The following is a 25,700-nucleotide window of genomic DNA, read 5'->3' as shown; positions in this document are numbered from 1 at the left end:
GGGATAAACAACAACAATATCAGCCCTGTCACTGGAACCTGGGATAAACAACAACAATATCAGCCCTGTCACTGGAACCTGGGATAAACAACAACACTATCAGCCCTGTCACTGGAACCTGGGATAAACAACAACAATATCAGACCTGTCACTGGAACCTGGAGGGATAAACAACAACAATATCAGCCCTGTCACTGGAACCTGGAGGGATAAACAACAACAATATTAGACCTGTCACTGGAACCTGGTGAGATAAACAACAACAACATCAGCCCTGTCACTGGAACCTGGAGGGATAAACAACAACAACATCAGCCCTGTCACTGGAACCTGGAGGGATAAACAACAACAATATCAGACCTGTCACTGGAACCTGGAGGGATAAACAACAACAATATCAGCCCTGTCACTGGAACCTGGAGGGATAAACAACAACAATATCAGCCCTGTCACTGGAACCTGGGATAAACAACAACAATATCAGCCCTGTCACTGGAACCTGGAGGGATAAACAACAACAATATCAGACCTGTCACTGGAACCTGGGATAAACAACAACAATATCAGACCTGTCACTGGAACCTGGGATAAACAACAACAATATCAGCCCTGTCACTGGAACCTGGAGGGATAAACAACAACAATATCAGACCTGTCACTGGAACCTGGGATAAACAACAACAATATCAGACCTGTCACTGGAACCTGGGATAAACAACAACAATATTAGACCTGTCACTGGAACCTGGAGGGATAAACAACAACAATATCAGCCCTGTCACTGGAACCTGGAGGGATAAACAACAACAATATCAGCCCTGTCACTGGAACCTGGGATAAACAACAACAACATCAGCCCTGTCACTGGAACCTGGAGGGATAAACAACAACAACATCAGCCCTGTCACTGGAACCTGGAGGGATAAACAACAACAACATCAGCCCTGTCACTGGAACCTGGAGGGATAAACAACAACAATATCAGACCTGTCACTGGAACCTGGAGGGATAAACAACAACAATATCAGCCCTGTCACTGGAACCTGGAGGGATAAACAACAACAATATCAGCCCTGTCACTGGAACCTGGGATAAACAACAACAATATCAGCCCTGTCACTGGAACCTGGAGGGATAAACAACAACAATATCAGACCTGTCACTGGAACCTGGGATAAACAACAACAATATCAGACCTGTCACTGGAACCTGGGATAAACAACAACAATATCAGCCCTGTCACTGGAACCTGGAGGGATAAACAACAACAATATCAGACCTGTCACTGGAACCTGGGATAAACAACAACAATATTAGACCTGTCACTGGAACCTGGAGGGATAAACAACAACAATATCAGCCCTGTCACTGGAACCTGGAGGGATAAACAACAACAATATCAGCCCTGTCACTGGAACCTGGGATAAACAACAACAATATCAGCCCTGTCACTGGAACCTGGGATAAACAACAACAATATCAGCCCTGTCACTGGAACCTGGAGGGATAAACAACAACAATATCAGCCCTGTCACTGGAACCTGGTGAGATAAACAACAACAATATCAGCCCTGTCACTGGAACCTGGGATAAACAACAACAATATCAACCCTGTCACTGGAACCTGGGATAAACAACAACAATATCAGCCCTGTCACTGGAACCTGGTGAGATAAACAACAACAATATCAGCCCTGTCACTGGAACCTGGGATAAACAACAACAATATCAGCCCTGTCACTGGAACCTGGGATAAACAACAACAATATCAGACCTGTCACTGGAACCTGGAGGGATAAACAACAACAATATCAGCCCTGTCACTGGAACCTGGTGAGATAAACAACAACAATATCAGACCTGTCACTGGAACCTGGGATAAACAACAACAATATCAGCCCTGTCACTGGAACCTGGGATAAACAACAACAATATCAGCCCTGTCACTGGAACCTGGGATAAACAACAACAATATCAGCCCTGTCACTGGAACCTGGGATAAACAACAACAATATCAGCCCTGTCACTGGAACCTGGGATAAACAACAACAATATCAGACCTGTCACTGGAACCTGGGATAAACAACAACAATATTAGACCTGTCACTGGAACCTGGAGGGATAAACAACAACAATATCAGCCCTGTCACTGGAACCTGGAGGGATAAACAACAACAATATCAGCCCTGTCACTGGAACCTGGTGAGATAAACAACAACAATATTAGCCCTGTCACTGGAACCTGGGATAAACAACAACAATATTAGCCCTGTCACTGGAACCTGGAGGGATAAACAACAACAATATCAGCCCTGTCACTGGAACCTGGAGGGATAAACAACAACAATATCAGACCTGTCACTGGAACCTGGGATAAACAACAACAATATCAGCCCTGTCACTGGAACCTGGAGGGATAAACAACAACAATATCAGACCTGTCACTGGAACCTGGGATAAACAACAACAATATCAGACCTGTCACTGGAACCTGGGATAAACAACAACAATATTAGACCTGTCACTGGAACCTGGAGGGATAAACAACAACAATATCAGCCCTGTCACTGGAACCTGGAGGGATAAACAACAACAATATCAGCCCTGTCACTGGAACCTGGGATAAACAACAACAACATCAGCCCTGTCACTGGAACCTGGAGGGATAAACAACAACAATATCAGCCCTGTCACTGGAACCTGGAGGGATAAACAACAACAACATCAGCCCTGTCACTGGAACCTGGAGTGATAAACAACAACAATATCAGCCCTGTCACTGGAACCTGGGATAAACAACAACAATATTAGACCTGTCACTGGAACCTGGTGAGATAAACAACAACAACATCAGCCCTGTCACTGGAATCTGGAGGGATAAACAACAACAATATTAGACCTGTCACTGGAACCTGGAGGGATAAACAACAACAATATCAGACCTGTCACTGGAACCTGGAGGGATAAACAACAACAATATCAGCCCTGTCACTGGAACCTGGAGGGATAAACAACAACAATATCAGCCCTGTCACTGGAACCTGGAGGGATAAACAACAACAATATCAGCCCTGTCACTGGAACCTGGGATAAACAACAACAATATCAGCCCTGTCACTGGAACCTGGGATAAACAACAACAATATCAGCCCTGTCACTGGAACCTGGGATAAACAACAACAATATCAGACCTGTCACTGGAACCTGGAGGGATAAACAACAACAATATCAGCCCTGTCACTGGAACCTGGAGGGATAAACAACAACAATATTAGACCTGTCACTGGAACCTGGTGAGATAAACAACAACAACATCAGCCCTGTCACTGGAACCTGGAGGGATAAACAACAACAACATCAGCCCTGTCACTGGAACCTGGAGGGATAAACAACAACAATATCAGCCCTGTCACTGGAACCTGGAGGGATAAACAACAACAATATCAGCCCTGTCACTGGAACCTGGTGAGATAAACAACAACAATATCAGCCCTGTCACTGGAACCTGGGATAAACAACAACAATATCAGCCCTGTCACTGGAACCTGGGATAAACAACAACAATATCAGCCCTGTCACTGGAACCTGGTGAGATAAACAACAACAATATCAGCCCTGTCACTGGAACCTGGGATAAACAACAACAATATCAGCCCTGTCACTGGAACCTGGGATAAACAACAACAATATCAGACCTGTCACTGGAACCTGGAGGGATAAACAACAACAATATCAGCCCTGTCACTGGAACCTGGAGGGATAAACAACAACAATATCAGCCCTGTCACTGGAACCTGGTGAGATAAACAACAACAATATCAGACCTGTCACTGGAACCTGGGATAAACAACAACAATATCAGCCCTGTCACTGGAACCTGGGATAAACAACAACAATATCAGCCCTGTCACTGGAACCTGGGATAAACAACAACAATATCAGCCCTGTCACTGGAACCTGGGATAAACAACAACAATATCAGCCCTGTCACTGGAACCTGGGATAAACAACAACAATATCAGACCTGTCACTGGAACCTGGAGGGATAAACAACAACAATATCAGCCCTGTCACTGGAACCTGGAGGGATAAACAACAACAATATTAGACCTGTCACTGGAACCTGGTGAGATAAACAACAACAACATCAGCCCTGTCACTGGAACCTGGAGGGATAAACAACAACAACATCAGCCCTGTCACTGGAACCTGGAGGGATAAACAACAACAATATCAGACCTGTCACTGGAACCTGGAGGGATAAACAACAACAATATCAGCCCTGTCACTGGAACCTGGAGGGATAAACAACAACAATATCAGCCCTGTCACTGGAACCTGGGATAAACAACAACAATATCAGCCCTGTCACTGGAACCTGGAGGGATAAACAACAACAATATCAGACCTGTCACTGGAACCTGGGATAAACAACAACAATATCAGACCTGTCACTGGAACCTGGGATAAACAACAACAATATCAGCCCTGTCACTGGAACCTGGAGGGATAAACAACAACAATATCAGACCTGTCACTGGAACCTGGGATAAACAACAACAATATCAGACCTGTCACTGGAACCTGGGATAAACAACAACAATATTAGACCTGTCACTGGAACCTGGAGGGATAAACAACAACAATATCAGCCCTGTCACTGGAACCTGGAGGGATAAACAACAACAATATCAGCCCTGTCACTGGAACCTGGGATAAACAACAACAACATCAGCCCTGTCACTGGAACCTGGAGGGATAAACAACAACAACATCAGCCCTGTCACTGGAACCTGGAGGGATAAACAACAACAATATCAGCCCTGTCACTGGAACCTGGGATAAACAACAACAATATTAGACCTGTCACTGGAACCTGGGATAAACAACAACAATATTAGACCTGTCACTGGAACCTGGTGAGATAAACAACAACAACATCAGCCCTGTCACTGGAATCTGGAGGGATAAACAACAACAATATTAGACCTGTCACTGGAACCTGGAGGGATAAACAACAACAATATCAGCCCTGTCACTGGAACCTGGAGGGATAAACAACAACAATATCAGCCCTGTCACTGGAACCTGGGATAAACAACAACAATATCAGCCCTGTCACTGGAACCTGGGATAAACAACAACAATATCAGCCCTGTCACTGGAACCTGGAGGGATAAACAACAACAATATCAGCCCTGTCACTGGAACCTGGTGAGATAAACAACAACAATATCAGCCCTGTCACTGGAACCTGGGATAAACAACAACAATATCAACCCTGTCACTGGAACCTGGGATAAACAACAACAATATCAGCCCTGTCACTGGAACCTGGTGAGATAAACAACAACAATATCAGCCCTGTCACTGGAACCTGGGATAAACAACAACAATATCAGCCCTGTCACTGGAACCTGGGATAAACAACAACAATATCAGACCTGTCACTGGAACCTGGAGGGATAAACAACAACAATATCAGCCCTGTCACTGGAACCTGGTGAGATAAACAACAACAATATCAGACCTGTCACTGGAACCTGGGATAAACAACAACAATATCAGCCCTGTCACTGGAACCTGGGATAAACAACAACAATATCAGCCCTGTCACTGGAACCTGGGATAAACAACAACAATATCAGCCCTGTCACTGGAACCTGGGATAAACAACAACAATATCAGACCTGTCACTGGAACCTGGAGGGATAAACAACAACAATATCAGCCCTGTCACTGGAACCTGGAGGGATAAACAACAACAATATTAGACCTGTCACTGGAACCTGGTGAGATAAACAACAACAACATCAGCCCTGTCACTGGAACCTGGAGGGATAAACAACAACAACATCAGCCCTGTCACTGGAACCTGGAGGGATAAACAACAACAATATCAGCCCTGTCACTGGAACCTGGAGGGATAAACAACAACAATATCAGACCTGTCACTGGAACCTGGAGGGATAAACAACAACAATATCAGCCCTGTCACTGGAACCTGGGATAAACAACAACAATATCAGCCCTGTCACTGGAACCTGGAGGGATAAACAACAACAATATCAGCCCTGTCACTGGAACCTGGGATAAACAACAACAATATCAGCCCTGTCACTGGAACCTGGAGGGATAAACAACAACAACATCAGCCCTGTCACTGGAACCTGGAGGGATAAACAACAACAATATCAGCCCTGTCACTGGAACCTGGGATAAACAACAACAATATCAGACCTGTCACTGGAACCTGGAGGGATAAACAACAACAATATCAGCCCTGTCACTGGAACCTGGAGGGATAAACAACAACAATATCAGCCCTGTCACTGGAACCTGGAGGGATAAACAACAACAACATCAGCCCTGTCACTGGAACCTGGAGGGATAAACAACAACAATATTAGACCTGTCACTGGAACCTGGAGGGATAAACAACAACAATATCAGCCCTGTCACTGGAACCTGGAGGGATAAACAACAACAACATCAGCCCTGTCACTGGAACCTGGAGGGATAAACAACAACAATATCAGCCCTGTCACTGGAACCTGGAGGGATAAACAACAACAATATCAGACCTGTCACTGGAACCTGGAGGGATAAACAACAACAATATCAGACCTGTCACTGGAACCTGGAAGGATAAACAACAACAATATCAGCCCTGTCACTGGAACCTGGGATAAACAACAACAATATCAGCCCTGTCACTGGAACCTGGAGGGATAAACAACAACAATATCAGCCCTGTCACTGGAACCTGGAGGGATAAACAACAACAATATCAGACCTGTCACTGGAACCTGGAGGGATAAACAACAACAATATCAGACCTGTCACTGGAACCTGGAGGGATAAACAACAACAATATCAGACCTGTCACTGGAACCTGGAGGGATAAACAACAACAATATCAGACCTGTCACTGGAACCTGGAAGGATAAACAACAACAATATCAGACCTGTCACTGGAACCTGGGATAAACAACAACAATATCAGCCCTGTCACTGGAACCTGGCGGGATAAACAACAATAACCTGAATCATTAATCACCAGCTAGCCCACTGAACAATAACCTGAATCATTTATCACCAGCTAGCCCACTGAATAATAACCTGAACCATTTATCACCAGCTAGCCCACTGAATAATAACCTGAACCATTTATCACCAGCTAGCCCACTGAACAATAACCTGAATCATGTATCACCAGCTAGCACACTGAACAATACCCTGAATCATTAATCACCAGCTAGCGCACTGAACAATAACCTGAATCATTTATCACTGCATATGTCTTTTGAATTTCATTAAGCGTTTCGCTGGACCCGCTATAACATCTGCTAAACTGTGTATGCGACCAATAAACTTATATAAAGATTTTTTTATGTCAATCAATCAGATGTATTTATAAAGCCCTTTTTACATCAGCCGATGTCACAAAGTGCTGTACAGACAAACAGAAGGAAGCAGAGAATAAGATTAGAGAGGAAAATAGAAGGAAGCTTTTGTTGGAGACAGATGAAGGTGTGGACGCAGGTGTGTGTGTGTGTGTGTGTGTGTGTGTGTGTGTGTGTGTGTGTGTGTGTGTGTGTGTGTGTGTGTGTGTGTGTGTGTGTGTGTGTGTGTGTGTGTGTGTGTGTGTATCTGAAGGCTCTGTTTGTGTGTGTGTGTGTGTGTGTGTGTGTGTGTGTGTCTGAAGGCTCTGTGTGTGTGTGTGTGTGTGTCTGAAGGCTGTGTGTGTGTCTGTGTGTGTGTGTTCCTCACCCAGCACTGTGACGGCAGCGGAGGAGTGTACGCAGCCTCTCTGATTACAGGCGGTGCAGGTGTAGAGACCGGCGTCCTCTTCACTGACACGCTGGATACTCAAAGTCCTGTTAGCGTCCTGTAGCTGCAGTCCTACACACACACACACACACACACTTAATCTTGTGGGGATACACAATTCAGTCCCATTCAAAATCAAATGTTTCCTAACCCCTAAACCTAACCTGTACTCTTACCCTAACCTTAACCTTTAACCCTAACCTGTACTCTTACCCTAACCTGTACTCTTACCCTAACCTTAACCTTTAACCCTAACCCGTACTCTTACCCTAACCTTAATTCTAACCTAAACATCCTACAAATAGAATTTGACCTTGTGGGGACCAACAAAATGTCCCCAGCTGGTCAAGTGGTTGTTTGTTTAATATTCTTTTGAGGACTTCTGGTCCCCACAAGAATAGTTAAACACACACACACACACACACACACACACACACACACACACACACACACACACACACACACACACACACACACACACACACACACACACACACACACACACACACACACACACACACACACACACACACACACACACACACACACACACACACACACACACACACACACACACACACACACACCAGTCAATCACAGACACAAAAACACGCACGTAGGCATGCGCTTGCGCTCACACACCACTCTGATAAAACAAACACACTCACACACACACCCAACTAGTCTTGCTTGTCTGCTAACCTGACAGCTACTCAGATTGATCCTCCTGTCAGCCCAGCCAATCCTCCCCCCCCCTCCGCCCTCCCGCTCTCCCTCCCTCCCTCTCTTTCGTCTACCTCTCTATCAATCCATCTATCATTCTCTCCACATTTCATGTATTTAATGTCTCCAAAGTGATAAGTCCCAGCTGTCTGTAGTCCTGCCAAACTGTCACTCAATCTAACCCCCTCCTTGACCTCTAATACCTCAGAGACACACTGTGGAAGCTGATGACTCACGTCTTCAGACTCACGTCTTCAGCTACAGGTGTGTGTGTACACCAGCTGATGTTAGCTTATCCTGTGGGAGATGGCACGGCATATACGGTGTGTGTGTCTGTGTGTGTGCATGTGTCTGTGTGTCTTTGTGTGCTTCCCTTTGTGTGTGTGTGTGTACTTACCCGACATTTGGTGCAGGGGCTGGTTGTCTTTGAACCAGGAGAGGTGTGGTGAAGGAGTTCCCACTACATCACACTCCATCAGGAAAGACTCACTGACGTTCAATGTTTGATTGGTCGGGTTGTGTCTGTACCAGGGGGCTTCTAGAGCTGGGAGGGGGGGGGGGGGGGGAAGAGAGAGAGAGAGTGTGAGAGTTTTGTACTCTTTATGGACTCAAATGGGAAATATATACAAGTAAATAAACTTTTTCCCCAAACACAGTGTGTCTAAACTCTGGTGTCCAAACACCCAGTGCGCTCTAGACCTTCTGTCTGAGGATCAACTAGGTTCACCCAGGCACATAATAATACACACAGGCACAAACGACCTGAGAAAAAAGCAGGAAAGGGTGGCCACAGTACTGAAGGGAGGGATTGAAAAAGCTTCTTCTACTTACCCCAACGCACAAGTGGTTATTTCCACCCTGCTACCACGATAAGACTCCCACCCTGCTACCACGATAAGACTCCCACCCCGCTACCACGATAAGACTCCCACCCCGCTATCACGATAAGACTCCCACCCCGTTACCACGATAAGACTCCCACCCCGCTATCACGATAAGACTCCCACCCCGTTACCACGATAAGACTCCCACCCCGCTGCCACGATAAGACTCCCACCCTGCTACCACGATAAGACTCCCACCCTGCTACCACGATAAGACTCCCACCCCGCTATCACGATAAGACTCCCACCCCGTTACCACGATAAGACTCCCACCCCGCTGCCACGATAAGACTCCCACCCTGCTGCCACGATAAGACGCCCACCCCGCTGCCACGATAAGACTCCCACCCCGATCTCACGATAAGACTCCCACCCCGTTACCACGATAAGACTCCCACCCTGCTACCACGATAAGACTCCCACCCTGCTACCACGATAAGACTCCCACCCTGCTGCCACGATAAGACTCCCACCCTGCTGCCACGATAAGACTCCCACCCTGCTGCCACGATAAGACTCCCACCCTGCTGCCACGATAAGACTCCCACCCTGCTGCCACGATAAGACTCACACGATAAGACTCCCACCCTGCTACCACGATAAGACTCCCACCCTGCTATCACGATAAGACTCCCACCCTGCTACCACGATAAGACTCACACGATAAGACTCCCACCCTGCTACCACGATAAGACTCCCACCCTGCTATCACGATAAGACTCCCACGCTGCTACCACGATAAGACTCCCACCATGCTATCACGATAAGACTCCCACCCCGTTACCACGATAAGACTCCCACCCTGCTACCACGATAAGACTCCCACCCTGCTGCCACGATAAGACTCCCACCCTGCTGCCACGATAAGACTCCCACCCTGCTGCCACGATAAGACTCCCACCCTGCTGCCACGATAAGACTCACACGATAAGACTCCCACCCTGCTACCACGATAAGACTCCCACCCTGCTATCACGATAAGACTCCCACCCTGCTACCACGATAAGACTCACACGATAAGACTCCCACCCTGCTACCACGATAAGACTCCCACCCTGCTATCACGATAAGACTCCCACGCTGCTACCACGATAAGACTCCCACCATGCTATCACGATAAGACTCCCACCCCGTTACCATGATAAGACTCCCACCCTGCTACCACGATAAGACTCCCACCCTGCTGCCACGATAAGACTCCCACCCTGCTGCCACGATAAGACTCCCACCCTGCTGCCACGATAAGACTCCCACCCTGCTGCCACGATAAGACTCACACGATAAGACTCCCACCCTGCTACCACGATAAGACTCCCACCCTGCTATCACGATAAGACTCACACGATAAGACTCCCACCCTGCTACCACGATAAGACTCCCACCCTGCTATCACGATAAGACTCCCACGCTGCTACCACGATAAGACTCCCACCATGCTACCACGATAAGACTCCCACCCTGCTACCACGATAAGACTCCCACCATGCTACCACGATAAGACTCCCACCCTGCTACCACGATAAGACTCCCACCCTGCTGCCACGATAAGACTCCCACCCTGCTGCCACGATAAGACTCCCACCCGTCCTATGGACAGATACTCCAATCTCCGCTGTGGAGCTTTGCAGCTCCTTCAGGGTTATCTTTGGTCTCTTTGTTGCCTCTCTGATTAATGCTCTCCTTGCCCGGTCCCTGAGGTTTGGTGGGCTGCCCTCTCTTGGCAGGTTTGTTGTGGTGCCATATTCTTTCCATTTTTTAACAATGGATTTAATGGTGCTCTGTGGGATGTTCAAAGTTTCAGATATTTTTTTCTAACCCAACCCTGATCTGTACTGTACACCATGAAGAGCTCCTTGCTCTTCATGGTGAAGCTTGCTTGGTGGTGCCACTTGCTTGGTGGTGCCCCTTGCTTGGTGGTGCCCCTTGCTTGGTGGTGCCCCTTGCTTGGTGGTGCCCCTTGCTTGGTGGTGCCCCTTGCTTGGTGGTGTTGCAAACTCTGGGGCCTTTTAGAACAGGTGTATATAAACAGAGATCGTGTGACAGACCATGTGACACTTAGATTGCACACAGGTGGAGAAGGTGAACACATACATAAACGAATTGGCGAAAGCACTAGACTAGTCTGCAGCACCCGGCCTCACCCTACTAGAATCTGAAGTCAAATGTATACTGTTTGCTGATGATCTGGTGCTTCTGTCCACAACCAAGGACGGCCTACAGCAGCACCTAGATATTCTGCACAGATTCTGCCAGACCTGGACCCTGACAGTAAATCTCAGTAAGACAAAAATAATGGTGTTCCAAAAAAGGTCCAGTTGCCAGGACCACAAATACCAATTCCATCTAGACACCGTTGCCCTAGAACACACAAAAAACTATACGTACCTCGGCCTAAACATCAGCACCACAGGTAACTTCCACAAAGCTGTGAACGATCTGAGAGACAATGCCATCAAAAGGAACATAAAATTCGACATACCTATTAGGATCTGGCAAAAAATACTTGAATTTGTTATATAACCCATTGCCCTTTATGGTTGTGAGGTCTGGGGTCCGCTCACCAACCAAGAATTCACAAAATGGGACAAAAACCAAATTGAGACTCTGCATTCAGAATTCTGCAAAAATATCCTAAAACAACAAATAATGAATGCAGAGCAGAAATAGGCCGATACCCACTAATGATCAAAATCCAGAAAAGAGCCGTTAAATTCTACAACCACTTAAAAGAAAGCGATTAACAAACCTTCCATAACAAATCCATCACCTACAGCGAGATGAACCTGGAGAACCGTGTCCCCTTAACAAGCTGGTCCTGGGGCTCTGTTCACAAACACATCCCACAGAGCCCCTGGACAGTAACACAATTAGACCCAAACAAATCATGAGAAAACAAAAAGATAATTACTTGACACATTGGAAAGAAAGAATTTACAAAAAAAACTGAGCAAACTAGAATCACTTCAAAGGCAGTTATACTCAATGACCTAATCACTGATCATAATCTTGATGTGATTGGCCTGACTGAAACATGGCTTAAGCCTGATAAATTTACTGTGTTAAATGAGGCCTCACCTCCTGGTTACACTAGTGACCATATCCCCCACGCATCCCGCAAAGGCGGAGGTGTTGCTAACATTTACGATAGCAAATTTCAATTTACACAAAAAAAAAAGACGTTTTCGTCTTTTGAGCTTCTAGTCATGAAATCTATGCAGCCTACTCATTCACTTTTTATAGCTACTCTTTACAGGCCTCCTGGGCCATATACAGCGTTCCTCACTGAGTTCCCTGAATTCCTATCGGACCTTGGAGTCATAGCAGATAATATTCTAATTTTTGGTGAATTTAATATTCACATGGAAAAGTCCACAGACCCACTCCAAAAGGCTTTCGGAGCCATCATCGACTCAGTGGGTTTTGTCCAACATGTCTCTGGACCTACTCACTGCCACAGTCATACTCTGGACCTAGTTTTGTCCCGTAGAATAAATGTTGTGGATCTAAATGTTTTTCCTCATAATCTTGGACTATCGGACCACCATTTTATTACGTTTGCAATCGCAACAAATAATCTGCTCAGACCCCAACCAAGGAGCATCAAAAGTCGTGCTATAAATTCTCAGACAACACAAAGATTCCTTGATGCCCTTCCAGACTGCTTCTGCCTACCCAAGGACGTCAGAGGACAAAAATCAGTTAACCACCTAACTGAGGAACTCAATTTAACCTTGCGCAATACCCTAGATGCAGTTGCACCCCTAAACTAAAAACATTTGTCATAAGAAACTAGCTCCCTGGTATACAGAAAATACGCAAGCTCTGAAGCAAGCTTCCAGAAAATTGGAACGGAAATAGCGCCACACCAAACTGGAAGTCTTCTGACTAGCTTGGAAAGACAGTACCGTGCAGTATCGAAGAGCCCTCACTGCTGCTCGATCATCCTACTTTTCCAACTTAATTGAGGAAAATAAAAACAATCCAACATTTATTTTTGATACTGTTGCAAAGCTAACTAAAAAGCAGCATTCCCCAAGTGAGGATGGCTTTCACTTCAGCAGTAATAAATTCATGAACTTCTTTGAGGAAAAGATCATGATCATTAGAAAGCAAATTACGGACTCCTCTTTAAATCTGCATATTTCTCCAAAGCTCAGTTGTCCTGAGTCTGCACAACTCTGCCAGGACCTAGGATCAAGAGAGATAATCAAGTGTTTTAGTAGTATATCTCTTGACATAATTATGAAAATAATCATGGCCTCTAAACCTTCAAGCTGCATACTGGAGCCTATTCCAACTAAACTACTTAAAGCTGCTTCATGTGCTTGGCCCTCCTATGTTGAACATAATAAACGGCTCTCTATCCACCGGATGTGTACCAAACTCACTAAAAGTGGCAGTAATAAAGCCTCTCTTGAAAAAGCCAAAGCTTGACCCAGAAAATATAAAAAACTATCGGCCTATATCGAATCTTCCATTCCTCTCAATTTTTTTTGAAAAAGCTGTTGCGCAGCAACTCACTGCCTTCCTGAAGACAAACAATGTATACGAAATGCTTCAGTCTGCTTTTAGACCCCATCATAGCACTGAGACTGCACTTGTGAAGGTGGTAAATTACCTTTTAATGGCGTCAGACCGAGGCTCTGCATCTGTCCTCGTGCTCCTAGACCTTAGTGCTGCCTTTGATACCATCGATCACCACATTCTTTTGGATAGATTGGAAACCCAAATTGGTCTATACGGACAAGTTCTGGCCTGGTTTAGATCTTATCTGTCAGAAAGATATCAGTTTGTCTCTGTGAATGGTTTGTCCTCTGACAAATCAACTACACATTTCGGTGTATTTTACCTTTTGGTTATGTCATTCGGAAACATAATGTTAATTTTCACTGCTATGCAGACGATACACAGCTGTACATTTCAATGAAACATGGTGAAGCCCCAAAATTGCCCTCGCTAGAAGCCTGTGTTTCAGACATAAGGAAGTGGATGGCTGAAAACGTTCTACTTTTAAAATCGGACAAAACAGAGATGCTTGTTCTAGGTCTCAAGAAACAAAGAGATCTTTTGTTGAATCTGATAATTAATCTTGATGGTTGTACAGTCGTCTCAAATAAAACTGTGAAGGACCTCGGCGTTACTCTGGACCCTGATCTCTCTTTTGACGAACATATCAAGACTGTTTCAAGGACAGCTTTTTTCCATCTACGTAACATTGCAAAAATCAGAAATGTTCTGTCCAAAAATGATGCAGAAAAATTAATCCATGCTTTTGTTACTTCTAGGTTAGACTACTGCAATGCTCTACTTTCCGGCTACCCGGATAAAGCACTAAATAAACTTCAGTTAGTGCTAAATACGGCTGCTAGAATCCTGACTAGAATCAAAATATTTGATAATATTACTCCAGTGCTAGCCTCCCTACACTGGCTTCCTGTTAAGGCAAGGGCTGCTTTCAAGGTTTTACTGTTAACCTATAAAGCGTTACATGGGCTTGCTCCTACCTATCTTTCCGAGTTGGTCCTGCCGTACATACCTACACGTACGCTACGGTCACAAGATGCAGGCCTCCTTACTGACCCTAGAATTTCTAAGCAAACAGCTGGAGGCAGGGCTTTCTCCTATAGATCTCCATTTTTATGGAATGGTCTACCTACCCTTGTGAGAGACGCAGACTCGGTCTCAACCTTTAAGTCTTTACTGAAGACTTATCTCTTCAGTGGGTCATATGATTGAGTGTAGTCTGGTCCAGGAGTGTGAAGGTGAACGGAAAGGCTCTGGAGCAACGAACCGCCCTTGCTGTCTCTGCCTGGCCGGTTCCCCTCTCTCCACTGGGATTCTCTGCCTCTAACCCTATTACAGGGGCTGAGTCACTGGCTTACTGGTGCTCTTTCATGCCGTCCCTAGGAGGGGTGCGTCACTTGAGTGGGTTGAGTCACTGACGTGATCTTCCTGTCTGGGTTGGCGCCCCCCCTTGGGTTGTGCCGTGGCGGAGATCTTTGTGGGCTATACTCTGCCTTGTCTCAGGATGGTAAGTTGGTGGTTGAAGATATCCCTCTAGTGGTGTGGGGGCTGTGCTTTGGCAAAGTGGGTGGGGTTATATCCTTCCTGTTTGGCCCTGTCCGGGGGTATCATCGGATGGGGCCACAGTGTCTCCTGACCCCTCCTGTCTCAGCCTCCAGTATTTATGCTGCAGTAGTTTATGTGTCGGGGGGCTAGGGTCAGAGTACTTATCCTGTCTTATCCGGTGTCCTGTGTAAATTTAAGTATGCTCTCTCTAATTCTCTCTTTCTCTCTTTCTTTCTCTCTCTCGGGGGACATGAGCCCTAGGACCATGCCTCAGGACGACCTGGCATGATGACTCCTTCAACTGTTCTGCCTACGGCTATGGAACCCTGACCTGTTCACCGGACGTGCTACCTGTCCCAGACCTGCTGTTTTCAACTCTCTAGAGACCGCAGGAGCGGTAGAGATACTCTTAATGATCGGCTATGAAAAGCCAACACATTTACTCCTGAGGTGCTGACTTGTTTCACCCTCGACAACTACCGTGATTATTATTATTTGACCATGCTGGTCATTTATGAACATTTGAACATCTTGGCCATGTTCTGTTATAATCTCCACCCGGCCCAGCCAGAAGAGGCCTGGCCACCCCTTATAGCCTGGTTCCTCTCTAGGTTCCTTCCTAGGTTTTGGCCTTTCTAGGGAGTTTTTCCTAGCCACCGTGCTTCTACACCTGCATTGCTTGCTGTTTGGGGTTTTAGGCTGGGTTTCTGTACAGCACTTTGAGATATCAGCTGAAGGGCTATATAAATACATTTGATTTTAAATTTGATTTGAATGCTATTTGTCCCTAAACAGAGAGTACACAGTGGCAGAATACCGGACCACTGTAACTGACCAAAACTTAAGGAAAGCTTTGACTATGTACAGACTCAGTGAGCATAGCCTTGCTATTGAGAAAGGCCACCGTAGGCAGACTTGGCTCTCAAGAGAAGACAGGCTATGTGCACACTGCCCACAAAATAAGGTGGAAACTGAGCTGCACTTCCTAACCTCCTGCCAAATGTATGACCATATTAGAGACACATATTTCTCTCAGATTACACAGATCTACAAAGATTTCAAAAACAAATCCAATTTTGATAAACTCCCATATCTATTGGGTGAAATACCACAGTGTGCATCACAGCAGCAAGTTGTGTGACCTGTTGCCACAAGAAAAGGGCAACCAGTGAAGAACAAACTAAATTGTAAATACAACCCATATTCATGTTTATTTATTTTCCCTTTTGTACATCATTACAACGCTGTATATAGACATAATATGACATTTGAAATGTCTTTATTCTTTTGGAACTTCTTTGAGTGTGATGTTTACTGTTCATTTTATATTGTTTATTTCACTTTTGTTTATTATCTACTTCACTTGCTTTGGCAATGTTAACATATGTTTCCCATGTCAATAAAGCCCCTTAGAGAAAGAAATACATACATGCCATCATCTTATTCACACCTTTATGCCCTTTTAACAGATCCCATTATTCATGCAGAATTGACTGAAGGGCAAAGAGAACAAATCATGAGACTGATGTTGTGGTCTCTCAGGAGAGAGAGAAGGGCAGGAGGAGGGGGAGGGGGGGGGGGGGGGTAGGAAATTGAGAATTCCGTGTGACTGAGGTTAAAGGATCAGGACTGGACATGAATGAAGCATTAGTGTGTTAATGACTGGCCCTATCCTCTGAGGGACTAGTTTGTGTTTAAACCCTTCCTACTGAGGGACTAGTTTGTGTTTAAACCCTTCCTACCGAGGGACTAGTTTGTGTTTAAACCCTTCCTACTGAGGGACTAGTTTGTGTTTAAACCCTTCCTACTGAGGGACTAGTTTGTGTTTAAACCCTTCCTACTGAGGGACTAGTTTGTGTTTAAACCCTTCCTACTGAGGGACTAGTTTGTGTTTAAACCCTTCCTCTGAGGGACTAGTTTGTGTTTAAACCCTTCCTACTGAGGGACTAGTTTGTGTTTAAACCCTTCCTACTGAGGGACTAGTTTGTGTTTAAACCCTTCCTCTGAGGGACTAGTTTGTGTTTAAACCCTTCCTACTGAGGGACTAGTTTGTGTTTAAACCCTTCCTACTGAGGGACTAGTTTGTGTTTAAACCCTTCCTACTGAGGGACTAGTTTGTGTTTAAACCCTTCCTACTGAGGGACTAGTTTGTGTTTAAACCCTTCCCTCTGAGGGACTAGTTTGTGTTTAAACCCTTCCCTCTGAGGGACTAGTTTGTGTTTAAACCCTTCCTACTGAGGGACTAGTTTGTGTTTAAACCCTTCCCTCTGAGGGACTCTCTAGGGTATGTGGGGCGTCCCACCTGGCCAACATCCAGTGAGATTGCAGAGCGCCAAATTCAAATACAGAAATACTCCTTATAAAAATTCAGAAAACAAAACATATTTTACATAGGTTTAAAGATGAACTTCTTGTGAATCCAACCACGGTGTCAGATTTTAAAAATGCTTTACGGCGAAAGCATACCTTACGATTATTTGAGAACATAGCCCAGCAGACAAATCATTACAAACAGTAACCAGCCAAGTAGAAGAGTTACACAAGTCAGAAATAGAGATACAATTAATCACTTACCTTTGATGACCTTTATATGTGTCACGCCCTGATTTTAGTTATATTTGTTTTCTTAATTTTTTGGTCAGGTCAGGGTGTGACAAGGGTGGTTTGTTTAGTTTTTGTATTGTCTAGGGGTTTTTGTCTTGACTAGGGTTTTTGTTTATCTATGGGGATTTTGTATGGTCTAGGGGTAGGTAGGTTTATGGTGGCCTGAATTGGTTCCCAATCAGAGACAGCTGTTTCTCGTTGTCTCTGATTGGGGAGCCTATTTAGGTTGCCATTTTCCATGTTGGTTTTGTGGGTAGTTGTTTTCTGTTTTGTGTTGCTGCACCTTACAGGACTGTTGCGTTTTGTTCCACTTTGGTTTTTGTTTCAGTGTTCAGGTGATAATAAACATCATGAACACGTACCACTCTGTGCTTTGGTCTACTCCTTCTTCCTCAGATGAACATCGTGACAATATGGTTGCACTCAGAAGACATTCATTTACTCTATAAATGTTCCTTTTGTTCGATAAAGCCCCTCTTTATATCCAAAAACCTCAGTTTTGTTCGCGTTTTCTTCAGGTAATCCACAGGCTCAAACGCAGTCACAACAGGCAGACAAAAAATCCAAATTGTATCTGTAAAGTTCATAGAAACATGTCAAACGATGTTTATATTCAATCCTCAGGTTGTTTTTAGCCTAAATAATCGATAATATTTAAACCGGACAATAACTTCGTCAATATAAAAGGTTAACAAGAAAGGCACTCTCTCGGTCACGCGCATGAAAAAGCTCTGTGACACGGCAGGGTCCACTCATTCAGACTGCTCTTACTCCCTAATTTTTCAGAATATAAGCCTGAAACAATTTCTAAAGACTGTTGACATCTAGTGGAAGGCATAGAAACTGCAATTTGAGTCCTATGTCAATGGATACTGTAATGGCATTGAATAGAAAACTACAAAACCCCAAAATATCCTACTTCCTGAATGGATTTTTCTCAGGTTTTCGCCTGCCAAATCAGTTCTGTTATACTCACAAACACTATTTTAACAGTTTTGGAAACTTTAGAGTGTTTTCTATCCAAATCTGCCAGTTATATGCATATTATATCTTCTGGGCCCGAGTAGCAGGCAGTATTATATGGGCATGCTTTTCATCCAAAATTCCGAATGCTGTTCCCTACCCAAGAGAAGTTAAACCCTACAGCATCTTCGTCTCGGTCCTAACAACACCCATGCCAATATATCCTCCAAACACCGGCTTTTCGTGCATCTGTGTGTGTGGGTGTATGGTTACTGGAACCAATAAGGGTTCTTGGCTCTCCCCATAGCAGAACCCTTTGAGGAACCCTGTTTGGTTCCAGGTAGAACTATTTTGGGTTCCATGTGTCTCTCCCTCTCACCTTTAACCGATATGTATTTGCGTAGACAGTGTGTCTCTCCCTCTCACCTTTAACCGATATGTATTTGCATAGACAGTGTTTCTCTCCCCCTCACCTTTAACCGATATGTATTTGCGTAGACAGTGCTTCTCTTGGCTCCTCCTATTCTGAACCTCACAGACATAGTTCCCTTCGTCCTGTAGCGTGATGCTAGCTATAGTCATCTCCAGGACCCAGCTGTTAGACCGCTCCTGATAGGTCAGTTGTCCATCCAGGCGGTCAGCGTACAGGTGGACACTATGACAGTCCAGCTCCAGGGGTTTACCACTCTCATCCTGCAGCGCCGAGAGAGAGAGAGAGAGAGAGAGAGAGAGAGAGAGAGAGAGAGAGAGAGAGAGAGAGAGAGAGAGGAAAAAGTCAGTCTTCCTGTTCTACTAGCCTGGGTCCCAGATCGGTTTTGTGTTGTCTTACTAAAATCCATCAATGAGTTTATTGTCAAGACAGCACAAACAGATTTGACACTTGTTTAACCAAATTATTCCTTATTCAGTGTACCCTTCCTCTACTTGTGGGTCCAGTCTGTACCAGGTGAGCTGTTACCTGTGGGTCCAGTCTGTACCAGGTGAGCTGTTCGTAGGTGTAGTTGTCAGCGATGCAGCTTAGCGACACCTCCTCCTGCTCCAGAGGTTCCTCAGACGGACCCACACTGAACCCTTCTGGGATAGCTGGAGGAGGGAGGGGGGAGGGAGGGAGGGAGGGGGGAGGGAGGGAGGGAGGGAGGGAGGGAGGAAGGGAGGGAGGGAGGGAGGAAGGGAGGGAGGGAGGGGGGAGGGAGGGAGGGGGGAGGGAGGGAGGGAGGGAGGGAGGAAGGGAGGGAGGGAGGGAGGGAGGGAGGGAGGAAGGGAGGGAGGAAGGGAGGGAGGGAGGGAGGGAGGGAGGGAGGGGGGAGGGGGGGAGGGAGGTGGGAGGGAGGAGGGAGGGAGGGAGGGAGGGGGGAGGGAGGGAGGGGGGAGGGAGGGAGGGAGGGAGGGGGGAGGGAGGGAGGGAGGGAGGGAGGAAGGGAGGGGGAGGGGGGGGTGGGAGGGAGGGAAGGAGGAGGGAGGGAGGGAGGGGGGGGGGGGAGGGAGTGAGGGGAGGAGGAGGGAGGGAGGGAGGGAGGGAGGGAGGGAAGGAGGGAGGGAGGGAGGGGGGAAGGAGGGGGGGAGGGAGGTGGGAGGGAGGGAGGGGGGGGGGGAGGAGGGAGGGAGGGAGGGAGGGAGGGGGGGAAGAAGGGAGGGAGGGAGGGAGGGGGGAAGGATGGGGGAGGGAGGGCGGAGGGAAGGAGGGGGGAGGGAGAGAGGGAGGGAGGGGGGAGGGAGGGAGGGGGGGAAGGAGGGAGGGAGGGGGGAAGGGGATTAGGAAAGTTAGAGAGATTTTTTTGTTATGATTTTGAAGGCTCTATGGTTCAAAATGTTTTTTTTAAACTACTACACAAACTATTAGTTCTACTATTACAAAACGGCAGATCTATTTATGAATGTGTATACAGTATAGTGCATATTACTTTACAGTACTTATTAATGTGTATACAGTATAGTACATATTACTGTACAGTACTTATTAATGTATATACAGTATCGTGCATATTACTGTACAGTACTTATTAATGTATATACAGTATCATACATATTACTGTACAGTACTTATTAATGTATATACAGTACAGTGCAAATTACTGCACAGTACTTATTAATGTATATACAGTACAGTGCATATTACTGTACAGTACTTATTAATGTATATACAGTATCATATACAGTGGGGAGAACAAGTATTTGATACACTGCCGATTTTGCAGGTTTTCCTACTTACAAAGCATGTAGAGGTCTGTAATTTTTATCATAGGTACACTTCAACTGTGAGAGGCGGAATCTAAAACAAAAATCCAGAAAATCACATTGTATGATTTTTAAGTAATTAATTTGCATTTTATTGCATGACATAAGTATTTGATCACCTACCAACCAGTAAGAATTCCGGCTCTCACAGACCTGTTAGTTTTTCTTTAAGAAGCCCTCCTGTTCTCCACTCATTACCTGTATTAACTGCACCTGTTTGAACTCATTACCTGTATAAAAGACACCTGTCCACACACTCAATCAAACAGACTCCAACCTCTCCACAATGGCCAAGACCAGAGAGCTGTGTAAGGACATCAGGGATAAATTGTAGACCTGTACAAGGCTGGGATGGGCTACAGGACAATAGCCAAGCAGCTTGGTGAGAAGGCAACAACTGTTGGCACAATTATTAGAAAATGGAAGAAGTTCAAGATGACGGTCAATCACCCTCGGTCTGGGGCTCCATGCAAGATCTCACCTCGTGGGGCATCAATGATCATGAGGAATGTGAGGGATCAGCCCAGAACTACACGGCAGGACCTGGTCAATGACCTGAAGAGAGCTGGGACCACAGTCTCAAAGAAAACCATTAGTAACACACTACGCCGTCATGGATTAAAATCCTGCAGCGCACGCAAGGTCCCCCTGCTCAAGCCAGTGCATGTCCAGGCCTGTCTGAAGTTTGCCAATGACCATCTGGATGATCCAGAGGAGGAATGGGAGAAGGTCATGTGGTCTGATGAGACAAAAATAGAGCTTTTTGCTCTAAACTCCACTCGCCGTGTTTGGAGGAATAGAAGGATGAGTACAACCCCAAGAACACCATCCCAACCGTGAAGCATGGAGGTGGAAACATCATTCTTTGGGGATGCTTTTCTGCAAAGGGGACAGGACGACTGCACCGTATTGAGGGGAGGATGGATGGGGCCATGTATCGCGAGATCTTGACCAACAACCTCCTTCCCTCAGTAAGAGCATTGAAGATGGGTCGTGGCTGGGTCTTACAGCATGACAACCTGAAGGATCTTGAGAAGGTCTGTATGGAGGAGTGGGCCAAAATCCCTGCTGCAGTGTGTGCAAACCTGGTCAAGAACTACAGGAAACGTATGATCTCTGTAATTGCAAACTAAGGTTTCTGTACCAAATATTCAGTTCTGCTTTTCTGATGTATCAAATACTTATGTCATGCAATAAAATGCAAATTAATTACTTAAAAATCATACAATGTGATTTTCTGGATTTTTGTTTTAGATTCCTTCTCTCACAGTTGAAGTGTACCTATGATAAAAATTACAGACCTCTACATGCTTTGTAAGTAGGAAAACCTGCAAAATTGTCAGTGTATCAAATACTTGTTCTCCCCACTGTATATTACTGTACAGTACTTTGTGTGCTAAACCAAGAGAAGGAAATAAGTTGAAATACTCACTGGTCACATAGAAGTATATCAGCCTTTGGTCTTTACCCACTTTGTTGTCAGCAGAACATTTATACATGACTGATACACTGGCATTCTGGATCACCAGCCTGCTGACTATCTAGAGAGGAGAGGAGAGGAGAGGAGGGGCGAGGCGAGGCGAGGGAGGGAGGGATGGAGGGAGGAGAGGAGAGGAGAGGAGAAGAAGGGAGGAGAGGAGAGGAGAGGAGAGGAGAAGAGAGGAGAGGAGAGGAGAGGAGAGGAGAGGAGAAGAGAGGAGAGGAGAGGAGAGGAGAGGAGAGGAGAGGAGAGGGAGGGAGGGAGGGAGGGAGGAGAGGAGAGGAGAGGAGAGGAGAGGAGAGGGAGGGAGGGAGGGAGGGAGGGAGGGAGGAGGAGAGGAGAGGAGAGGAGAGGGAGAGGGAGGGAGGGAGGGAGGGAGGGACGTAGGAGCTGAGAGGAGACGAGACGAGATGAGAGGAGAGGAGAGCGAGAGCGATGAGCTAGGCGTAGGAGAGGAGACGAGAGAGAGGTATACGTACGAGATGAGTACTGATAGGACTGATGGACTGAGTAGTGAATACTAGAGTAGATGATACGGAATGAGACCTAGGGACCTAGCGAGATGACAGTAGATGGATAGTGACTATACTAGATGAGACTGAGATACGATGGATACTAGACTAATGGACCTAGGAGACTGGAGATGAGATGGATACGTATACGATACGATACTAGGTACTACTACCTAGATAGACTATACTATACTATACTATACTACTACCATAGGGATACTAGTACTAGACTGATACCTATACTAGACTACTATACCTAGATACATGATACTATACGTATACTATACTAGTACTATACTATACTATACTATACTAGTACTATACTATACTAGTACTATACTAGTACTATACTATACTATACTAGTACTATACTATACTATACTAGTACTATACTATACTATACTATACTAGTACTATACTATACTATACTATACTATACTATACTATACTATACTAGTACTATACTATACTAGTACTATACTATACTATACTATACTATACTAGTACTATACTATACTATACTATACTATACTATACTATACTAGTACTATACTATACTAGTACTATACTAGTACTATACTATACTATACTATACTAGTACTATACTATACTATACTATACTATACTAGTACTATACTATACTATACTATACTATGTATACTATACTAGTACTATACTATACTATACTAGTACTATACTATACTAGTACTATACTAGTACTGTATACTATACTATACTAGTACTATACTAGTACTATACTAGTACTATACTATACTATACTAGTACTATACTATACTAGTACTATACTATACTATACTATACTAGTACTATACTAGTACTATACTATACTAGTACTAGTACTAGTACTAGTACTATACTATACTAGTACTAGTACTATACTAGTACTAGTACTAGTACTAGTACTATACTAGTACTAGTACTAGTACTAGTACTAGTACTAGTACTAGTACTAGTACTAGTACTAGTACTAGTACTAGTACTAGTACTAGTACTAGTACTAGTACTAGTACTAGTACTTAGTACTAGTACTAGTACTAGTACTAGTACTAGTACTAGTACTAGTACTAGGGTTAGGGTTAGGGTTAGGGTTAGGGTTAGGGTTAGGGTTAGGGTTAGGGTTAGGGTTAGGGTTAGGGTTAGGGTTAGGGTTAGGGTTAGGGTTAGGGTTAGGGTTAGGGTTAGGGTTAGGGTTAGGGTTAGGGTTAGGGTTAGGGTTAGGGTTAGGGTTAGGGTTAGGGTTAGGGTTAGGGTTAGGGTTAGGGTTAGGGTTAGGGTTAGGGTTAGGGTTAGGGTTAGGGTTAGGGTTAGGGTTAGGGTTAGGGTTAGGGTTAGGGTTAGGGTTAGGGTTAGGGTTAGGGTTAGGGTTAGGGTTAGGGTTAGGGTTAGGGTTAGGGTTAGGGTTAGGGTTAGGGTTAGGGTTAGGGTTAGGGTTAGGGTTAGGGTTAGGGTTAGGGTTAGGGTTAGGGTTAGGGTTAGGGTTAGGGTTAGGGTTAGGGTTAGGGTTAGGGTTAGGGTTAGGGTTAGGGTTAGGGTTAGGGTTAGGGTTAGGGTTAGGGTTAGGGTTAGGGTTAGGGTTAGGGTTAGGGTTAGGGTTAGGGTTAGGGTTAGGGTTAGGGTTAGGGTTAGGGTTAGGGTTAGGGTTAGGGTTAGGGTTAGGGTTAGGGTTAGGGTTAGGGTTAGGGTTAGGGTTAGGGTTAGGGTTAGGGTTAGGGTTAGGGTTAGGGTTAGGGTTAGGGTTAGGGTTAGGGTTAGGGTTAGGGTTAGGGTTAGGGTTAGGGTTAGGGTTAGGGTTAGGGTTAGGGTTAGGGTTAGGGTTAGGGTTAGGGTATTAGGGTTAGGGTTAGGGTTAGGGTTAGGGTTAGGGTTAGGGTTAGGGTTAGGGTTAGGGTTAGGGTTAGGGTTAGGGTTAGGGTTAGGGTTAGGGTTAGGGTTAGGGTTAGGGTTAGGGTTAGGGTTAGGGTTAGGGTTAGGGTTAGGGTTAGGGTTAGGGTTAGGGTTAGGGTTAGGGTTAGGGTTAGGGTTAGGGTTAGGGTTAGGGTTAGGGTTAGGGTTAGGGTTAGGGTTAGGGTTAGGGTTAGGGTTAGGGTTAGGGTTAGGGTTAGGGTTAGGGTTAGGGTTAGGGTTAGGGTTAGGGTTAGGGTTAGGGTTAGGGTTAGGGTTAGGGTTAGGGTTAGGGTTAGGGTTAGGGTTAGGGTTAGGGTTAGGGTTAGGGTTAGGGTTAGGGTTAGGGTTAGGGTTAGGGTTAGGGTTAGGGTTAGGGTTAGGGTTAGGGTTAGGGTTAGGGTTAGGGTTAGGGTTAGGGTTAGGGTTAGGGTTAGGGTTAGGGTTAGGCTATACTAGTACTATACTAGTATGTAGTATGTAGTACTAGTAGTA

The 25,700-nt window shown here is 45.3% G+C and overlaps 1 protein-coding gene across 1 annotated transcript in view; it reads right to left on the bottom strand.

Moving 5' to 3' along the window:
• LOC139574843 (vascular endothelial growth factor receptor 3-like) overlaps positions 1-25,700 on the bottom strand; it is a 250,707-nt gene that overhangs the window by 38,827 nt on the left and 186,180 nt on the right. Inside the window, exons 12-16 of the mRNA XM_071399794.1 lie at positions 22,744-22,852; positions 20,035-20,159; positions 19,550-19,769; positions 8,954-9,100; positions 7,774-7,905 (exon numbers count right to left, since the gene is read on the bottom strand). Of these exons, the coding sequence (XP_071255895.1) occupies positions 7,774-7,905; positions 8,954-9,100; positions 19,550-19,769; positions 20,035-20,159; positions 22,744-22,852 (733 nt within the window). The remainder of the gene's footprint in view (positions 1-7,773; positions 7,906-8,953; positions 9,101-19,549; positions 19,770-20,034; positions 20,160-22,743; positions 22,853-25,700) is intronic.

This window comes from Salvelinus alpinus, chromosome 4 (genome assembly GCF_045679555.1).
Source record: "Salvelinus alpinus chromosome 4, SLU_Salpinus.1, whole genome shotgun sequence".
Classification (NCBI taxonomy): Eukaryota; Metazoa; Chordata; class Actinopteri; order Salmoniformes; family Salmonidae; genus Salvelinus; species Salvelinus alpinus.
The sequence above is the reverse complement of the archived record's forward strand: the minus strand, read 5'-3'. Positions and strand labels throughout refer to the sequence as shown.